Source organism: Onychostoma macrolepis, chromosome 13 (assembly GCF_012432095.1).
Source record: "Onychostoma macrolepis isolate SWU-2019 chromosome 13, ASM1243209v1, whole genome shotgun sequence".
Classification (NCBI taxonomy): Eukaryota; Metazoa; Chordata; class Actinopteri; order Cypriniformes; family Cyprinidae; genus Onychostoma; species Onychostoma macrolepis.
The window spans coordinates 7,419,567-7,428,322 of NC_081167.1; the positions used below are offsets into that span (position 1 = coordinate 7,419,567).

General features: G+C 36.9%; 1 protein-coding gene across 1 annotated transcript; it reads right to left on the reverse strand.

The window, feature by feature from the left end:
* Positions 1–227: 227 nt before the first annotated feature.
* LOC131551744 (zinc-binding protein A33-like) lies at positions 228–4,405 on the reverse strand. Its single transcript, XM_058794838.1, has 6 exons — positions 3,883–4,405; positions 2,267–2,362; positions 1,937–2,167; positions 1,787–1,809; positions 1,184–1,305; positions 228–894 (listed from the first exon to the last, which is right to left on the reverse strand). The coding sequence occupies exons 1-6, from the start codon at positions 4,330–4,332 to the stop codon at positions 332–334; spliced, it is 1,485 nt and encodes a 494-aa protein (XP_058650821.1). The 5' UTR covers positions 4,333–4,405; the 3' UTR covers positions 228–331.
* Between the last annotated feature and the right edge of the window lie 4,351 nt (positions 4,406–8,756).

The following is an 8,756-nucleotide window of genomic DNA, read 5'->3' on the forward strand; positions in this document are numbered from 1 at the left end:
TCTACACTTTCTTAATAGCATAAACACAAGCTTTACTCCATTCAAACTTTATCTGGAATGTCACTGTATCTGTCACTGCAACTTCCCGAACAGGGCAAGCACACAAAAAAATTAAATCTGTGTGTCTTGTCTGCCTGATGAAAAAAATTAATTTAAAACACGTTCATATTTTAGAGAATATTTACGTCACTAATGATTTATCTCATCCACCAGCAACCCAACCGCAATTAATCAGAATGTATTTTTTTTTATTACATGACCCACCCGACCTGCGGATTACCCGCAGGCCCCGCGGATACAACCGCCATCCGCGCATCACTAGTGGCTATGTTCAGTCAGCCAGTTCTGGAGTGATGGCCACCTTCACTGCCAAAATTCTCAACGGCTCAGTATTACTGCCCTTGTCACTCACACATGGAGAGAAGAAAGGAATGAACTTTTTGGTGGGCAGATGTGAAAAGGTGTAGATATGCGTCATGTCAAGTGGGTCGTAAAAGGATATTTCCTTATCATTGTTATTCAAGCAGACGCGAATCCTGTGTGGTTTTCTTTTCACACAGAGCCTAGTCCAGGGTTTTGTACTGGCACTGTATTGGCCACCTTCTCTTAAAGCCAGAGCCCAAAATCCAGATTCAGAGTTGACGTTCAGAATTCCCTGACGGCTCACAGACTCCATCACAACACCCAAGTCCCATTTAGTCTTATTCCCCACCTCCACCTCCCAGCAGTGTACACCTGTACCAAGAGTTTCGTTACCCAGAACGCATACACAGAGGTCAAAGCGCTCTGGGTTATCTGGGATATCTGACTGTAAGTCTCCGTAATGCACGCTGGTCAAGTCCTCAGACAGTTTTAGCCATTTTGCTGCAGAGTTTGGTTCCATTATTATGGGACCTGAAAGAGATATTACAATCAAAAGTGCAACAGTGTAAATCTCGACAGGTTTGAAAAAGCATTCTGCCCTTTTGTGATACCATGTCCTGTTTTTGAATAATTTTTATGTTTTTAGGTCCATGTTGCATTCATATTTCAGTATCGGACCAGACTCCCTGTTTGGTGCGCACAAAGGTTCAAATGGCAGCATTTACACTTGATGAACCAAACTAACAAAGCTATCGCACCAGAGTTTGTTTTAATCAAACCTGTCAAGTGTAAACACACTCTAAGTGATTCTAATACTTACTGTACTGCACTTGTCCCAACATCTTTTCCCACACTTTAAACTTAAGGTTTCCCACGTGTTTAGCAACATCTATAAGAGAATCCGGCTCTAATACATTGGAGTCTTGAAGACTATACGGAACACTGCAACAAAAATTTTATCACATACTTTACATTGATGATATACAATAACATATTAATTACTGAACAGAACATACTGTAAATAACATGGATGAATGTGTAAATCTTACAAAACTGTCAAAGAAAAGAGAACATAAATCATATTGCTTTGAAACAATGAATATTGTGAAAAGTGCTATGCAAATAAATTAAATCTTACTTGACCTTACTTCATATATTTTTTTGCTTGTTTTTATTAATGTTTATAATCAATATGCAAATGTAAATTTATTGGTAGTGTGTTTACTTATGTGTTGTATACAGTAATGTAACACATCACAAAAAATGAAATGAAATTATAACATCTGAACATTACACTCACAAGGATTTAAATGACATGAAAATAATAATACAAAAAAGTAAATTGTTTACTGTTTCTTTTTGATTTTGTGTTGTTGTTTTATTATTATTATTATTATTATTTTTAGATTCACCCTCATTTTACCTGTCAGTGTAGCTTTTGTAAACCTAAAAGGAATTGAGAGAAAAAAAACAATTACAACAAATATTACAAACTTAGGGTAGCATAAATTACAAAATGCATTTTAGAGGTGTCCACAGAAAGCACTATGGTTCTGCATTTTTGGTTGGTTACCTGGAGGAACTGGATATCATCTTTTTCTAGATCTGATTCTTTGTTTTGGATGGTGTCGGAGAGGCTCATTATTTTATTGCTGAGATCTTCTAATTTTTCCTGCATGATTTCATTTTTCATCTCTGCTTCATCTTCCAGCATTGAGATCCGTGCCGCTTCCTCCAGCCGCAGGAAGTGATGCAACTGCTCAAAATCCTTTTTGACCAAATCCATAGTGAGTCTGGTTTGTTTCTGGGGAAAATGTTTCAGTCAGTGTATCTCATTTAATGTGATATACAGATGAAGTTACACTATGGCTCTGATGATTGTATCCAGTCTGGTGTACAGTACCTTGATAAACTGTGTTGTCCTGAGACAATCAGCCTTTTGTTTCTCAAAGGTCATTAGATCCTCCTTAAGTGGTCTTAATGAGAGCCTCACCTTTCCCTGAAAGAATTAAGGTTCTAGTGTCAGAATCATTAAAAAGGCTAGGTTTTCTCTCTTTCTCATGTGTGCTTGTTTTTGTTTACAGATATCCTTTTTTTTCAGTTTTGTGGATCACCTGACCTCATTTACTTCACCTGTGTCTCATTTCTCTCTGTATTTACATCCTTCTTCTTCTCCTGTTCTCTACCAGATTATGTTACACTATTTGTGGAGTCAGTTCTGCTGTATCCTGTTTAAGTCTTATCCAATTTGTTTGGTCTTGGATTACATTGCTTTTCAGTTGGATTATGAGTTTCTGTCTGCTGATTTATATCAAGTCTGTCTGTATGATGTTTGCTTTCCTGGTTTATAACCCCTGGTTTCTGGCCCTGCCTGTGATTGTCTGTTAGCTGGAGAAACTGCCTTTTTTGACCTTGTTTGCAACTTTTTTTTCCCCCACATTTTTTTTTCTTCTTCCACTTTTGAAGTTTTGTGTTACAGCCTTTACAATAAACGACTGAAAAAAAGTAACCCTTTACAATATGGTGCCATTTGTTAACATTAGTTTACTAAATTAGGTAACATGAAGTTACAATGAAAAATACTTCTAAAGTGTTTCTTAATCTAAGTTAAATGTTCATTTTAACATTTACTACATTGCTAAAATCATGTTGTATTTGTTAATATTATTTGATGGAACTGCTAGCATGAACTAATGAACATTATTTGTATTATCTAACATAATAAATGTGTATGTACATTGTACAATGAATGACAGATCCGCTCCGTTTTACTGATCACAGATTTATCAGTACAGAGGAGCAGTGCTAAACAACCTACTTCAAAAACCAACCAAACAAACTAACAAAAAACTCTGCAAGCAAATTTGCATTTTTATGTTTCAAACAGAGATGGCGATAGAGAGGCGATATCCCAGGTGAAAAACAAGTACACTTCCATAATGTACTTAAAGTGCTCTATTTTCGCGCACAAATTTGGACTTAACATACTAAAAATGATCCTTTAGTACTTCTTAAGGTCAACTTAAGATCATTTAAGTGTACTCAACTAAAATGCACTTTTAACATACTATCTTTGCATTTAAAAAAATGTATTTATCTACCACTTGTAGTACACTTGAGTGTACTAGTGTATGAAAGATGGGTTCAAGTGCACTACAAGTGGTAACTAAATACATTTTTAAAATACAAAGATATTATCTTAAAAGTGCATTTTAGTTCATATTCATGGTGTCTCAAAATAGAGCACTTTAAGTACATTATGGAAGTGCACTTATTTTTCACCTGGGATGGTGATGTACTGCAGCTTTAACTAATAGGAATATATTATAAAGTGTTACGAAAAAACAAAACAAAACAAAAAAAAACTTCCTCGTGATTTGACCCGTTAAACAGTTTTGAAGAAGCAAAATACACAAATACACTTGTTTTAGTACAGTACAGTTTCAGCTTGATTTATTGTACTTTCAATAATAATCACTGCTTAAGAATCAATATGCATGAAAATACATTTTACAAGACCTTAAGTTCCTGGGCAGCTTCCTCCAGTGGAATAATCTGATGGTCCTTGTGCCTCCTTGATCGCTGACAAACCGTACACAAAGCCTCCTGGTCATCCTCGCAGAAGAAGAAGAATCTCTTACCATGGGCACTACAGCGCTCCTCTGGAGTCTGTGTTGATTCCCTTCCTTGCCTCTCTTCCCTGCATTCTTCTGTCTCTTCTACACTGGACTGTTGTCTGGCGCGAAAACTCTCCACTATGTTCCTCAGAACCAAACTGACTGGAGGCCTTTCACTGAGACACAGCGCCCTACAAACAGGGCATGTTCTTCTGAACTGACCGTTCCAGCATTTGTCAATGCACGTCTGGCAGAAACTATGGCTGCATTCCAGAACCACAGGGTTGGTGAAGAGCTCATAGCACACAGGGCAGTTCAAATCTTCTTCTGAAAATGAAGCCTGGTAAGCCATTTCTTAGTATCTATGGTTTTTTTTTAATTTTATTTTTTTAATTTGTCCAAGTTTGTTCGAGGTCTCTGGTCTCTGTAAGTGTTAGAGTAATGCTACTTTCACTTTCTCCCAAGTAAATGAAACCTTTAAGGTTTAACCTAAGGGTTAAGAATGCTGTTAAGCAGGTAAAACTAAATGAACAGGTAGATCCTAAACAAAATAAATAACCTGAATAACAATGACTGTTTTAAACATTTACTTTCCTTTTTTATTTGTTCTGAACATGGTGTTTTATAAACATACAGTGAGGAAAATAAGTATTTGAACACCCTGCTATTTTGCAAGTTCTCCCACTTAGAAATCATGGAGGGGTCTGAAATTGTCATCGTAGGTGCATGTCCACTGTGAGAGACATATCTAAAAAAAAAAAAAATCCAGAAATCACAATGTATGATTTTTTTAACTATTTATTTGTATGATACAGCTGCAAATAAGTATTTGAACACCTGAGAAAATCAATGTTAATATTTGGTACAGTAGCCTTTGTTTGCAATTACAGAGGTCAAACGTTTCCTGTAGTTTTCACCAGGTTTGCACACACTGCAGGAGGGATTTTGGCCCACTGCTCCACACAGATCTTCTCTAGATCAGTCAGGTTTCTGGCCTGTCGCTGAGAAACACGGAGTTTGAGCTCCCTCAAAGATTCTCTATTGGGTTTAGGTCTGGAGACTGGCTAGGCCACGCCAGAACCTTGATATGCTTCTTACAGAGCCACTCCTTGGTTATCCTGGCTGTGTGCTTGGTCATTGTCATGTTGGAAGACCCAGCCTCGACCCATCTTCAATGCTCTAACTGAGGGAAGGAGGTTGTTCCCCAAAATCTCGCAATACATGGCCCCGGTCATCCTCTCCTTAATACAGTGCAGTCGCCCTGTCCCATGTGCAGAAAAACACCCCCAAAGCATGATGCTACCACCCCATGCTTCACAGTAGGGATGGTGTTCTTGGGATGGTACTCATCATTCTTCTTCCTCCAAACACGTTTAGTGGAATTATGACCAAAAGTTCTATTTTGGTCTCATCTGACCACATGACTTTCTCCCATGACTCCTCTGGATCATCCAAATGGTCATTGGCAAACTTAAGTCGGGCCTGGACATGTGCTGGTTTAAGCAGGGGAACCTTCCGTGCCATGCATGATTTCAAACCATGGCGTCTTAGTGTATTACCAACAGTAACCTTGGAAGCGGTGGTCCCAGCTCTTTTCAGGTCATTGACCAGCTCCTCCCGTGTAGTTCTGGGCTGATTTCTCACCTTTCTTAGGATCATTGAGACCCCACGAGGTGAGATCTTGCATGGAGCCCCAGTCCGAGGGAGATTGACAGTCATGTTTAGCTTCTTCCATTTTCTAATGATTGCTCCAACAGTGGACCTTTTTCACCAAGCTGCTTGGCAATTTCCCGTAGCCCTTTCCAGCCTTGTGGAGGTGTACAATTTTGTCTCTAGTGTCTTTGGACAGCTCTTTGGTCTTGGCCATGTTAGTAGTTGGATTCTTACTGATTGTATGGGGTGGACAGGTGTCTTTATGCAGCTAACGACCTCAAACAGGTGCATCTAATTTAGGATAATAAATGGAGTGGAGGTGGACATTTTAAAGGCAGACTAACAGGTCTTTGAGGGTCAGAATTCTAGCTGATAGACAGGTGTTCAAATACTTATTTGCAGCTGTATCATACAAATAAATAGTTAAAAAATCATACATTTTGATTTCTGGATTTTTTTTTTTAGATTATGTCTCTCACAGTGGACATGCACCTACGATGACAATTTCAGACTCCTCCATGATTTCTAAGTGGGAGAACTTGCAAAATAGCAGGGTGTTCAAATACTTATTTTCCTCACTGTAAATGTGCAATTGATTTCAGCCTGGTATGTTCATTTAAAGGTAAACGAAACCTCAAAAAGTAATTGGATGAACCAAGTATTTGAATAGGAGAGGGCAATATCCTTGTTTGTTTGTGGTGGTTATATGGCCCTTGCTATATTCTCATGTGTGATTATTCTTCACTGGAGGTAGAGTCTGAAAAATTATACAGACAGCTTGGTGTAAACTGACCACAGATTAACATCTAGAATCAGTCTGAATCTTTATTATCTAGTCTTGAACGCATGAAGGTCTCTCTGTTCTCTGTGTTTGTCATTTCATTTACTACCACTAGAGAGAGCACATGCCACAAAAGTGGACGAGCGAAGCAGTCAGAATCTACAGGAAATGTAATTAGTCGCTTGAAAACCCTTTCATAAAATGCACTTTTGCCATATATTTGCACCCCTGGAATCACGTTTTGGTCAAGATACTATACTATATTATACTTCCGGAAGAGTGTTTTAATCAGAGACTTAGAGATTGCTTTTATTACATTTCAAAGTTTATCATATGCCATAACTGATAAATTTATATCAACATAAATGTGTATTTTTATGCAATATATCTAAGTAGCCCTAAATAGAATATTTATTTTTTACATATTATTAATAATTTTAATGTTAGTTAGAAACAGAAACATTTATTTATTTATTTTTTATTTTCATTCAGTTTGGGGCAGTTTTGTCAATTTTAGGTGGCATTTTATTCTGAAAAATGTTAGTCTAAGATAGAGATAGATAATACTTTATTCATCCCTTAATTTCATGTAAGGCCTAATATAGATACATATAAATATAAACACACTATGATGCAATGTGTTCACAGCAGTCATAATCTGCAGAAAATTTAATATTTGGAAAAAGTTTTCCTTCCAGAAATTAAATTATACAGTAATTTATTTGCCTCTGGATTCATATAAAATATGCTACTTGTCATCTTTTTTGTTTTGTTCAAATACTAAAACTAAATATTTACATATGTTATAACCGACAGATATACAGTATATTTAAACATAAATGTATATTTTATGCAATAATATGTCTGGAATATTAATACCGTTGTATGCTATTAATAATGTTAATGAGAAGTAGAAACAAAAACCAAAATTTTGGTGCCTTTTTGTCACTTTTATGGCATCTTTGCCTTAAGCACCTGTTAATTTATTTTCTAGAACAAAAGTACTGTCCATTTAATAGGTGCTGTTGTGTATCTTGGTGTCAAACATTCAACCCTCAAATTTTGAAGATACATTTTCAAACGTACAAAAAAAAAAAAAAAAATCTTAAAATTAGTTATGAAAATGACAGTGTCTAGTCTGATTAAGATTAATAGAAATTGGTTAGTCTTTCAATATAAAATCAATATAATTTGTTTAGTTGTTCACTTTAGAAATATCTCTACAATAATCTGCAGTTTTATTAATTGTTTTGCAGCCTCAAATTAGTAAAAGAGCAGTCGCATACTTAATACTAGATGATTATTGCCGAGTCTGGCCTGAGAGAATAAAAATAGGCCACGTTCTGACAGCGAAGTTAAGGTCATTCCTGTCATCTGTTCAATTTCATCTGAAAAGCTGAATCCATCCTGCTCTACTTTCCATTGCGTGTGCACCCCTGTGTGTGATAGCAAGCAAATATTTGAGTGATGATTGTGTAGGAGACGTCTGATTAGAAGAATGTTGCAATCAGTAAAATGCTGCAGAAGTACTTTAGTCCAGCTCTTTTCACAGAGGGAACCAAACAAGTGTGTGCTTCAGTGTGTAGAGCCGCCTGTCAATCATGTATGAGTGCAGATGCAATCTTTCGCTCCTCAGCAGGATGAGGGACAGATTAAGTGTGCCCAATGCATACTGACACCATGTGCTCACACCTCCATTACCACTAGAAAAAAAAATATCTGGCACCACGCAATTGCAGCTTGCATCCAACCCAAACAATTTCTGCAAAATACCAATTCAAACATTAATATCAGCTGCTCTTCACAAAGGGACGCCATGCTCAGACAGTGCATTAAAAGAAAGCTAGCTCTTTTTTATGAAAGTGTATTACAAAAAAGCAAAGAAGCAAATTATTTTAAATAATTTTTTGTGATTCAGAGCTGTTTTCTATAGGTGGTCATTATTCATTTTGGCAATGAGCCTGTTAATGGGATGTTATGCCTCATTGAACAAACTCAAGCTCAGTTCAATCCTCTTGATGATTATGGCTGACACACTATGGCTGATCCTTTCAGAAAAACAAGGTATTCTTATTTTATGATTTAGTCCCATGCTTTCACACTCACTAGGCTCATTACAATGTCTGTAAACAATATGACGCCTCACCCCTGTACCCTTACAAAGAGGGTTTCAATTCAAGCGTAGCAGAAGTAGGGAATTTGAAAATAAAGCTGATGGCTTTTCGTCATGCTTTTCCAGTTATATGACTCACAGAGATTTAATGGCAGGGATTCATTTGAATGAAGCTCTTCTGCTCCCCACAGGGGAGATATTTGCAATACTTTTGAGTCCAGGCAATACA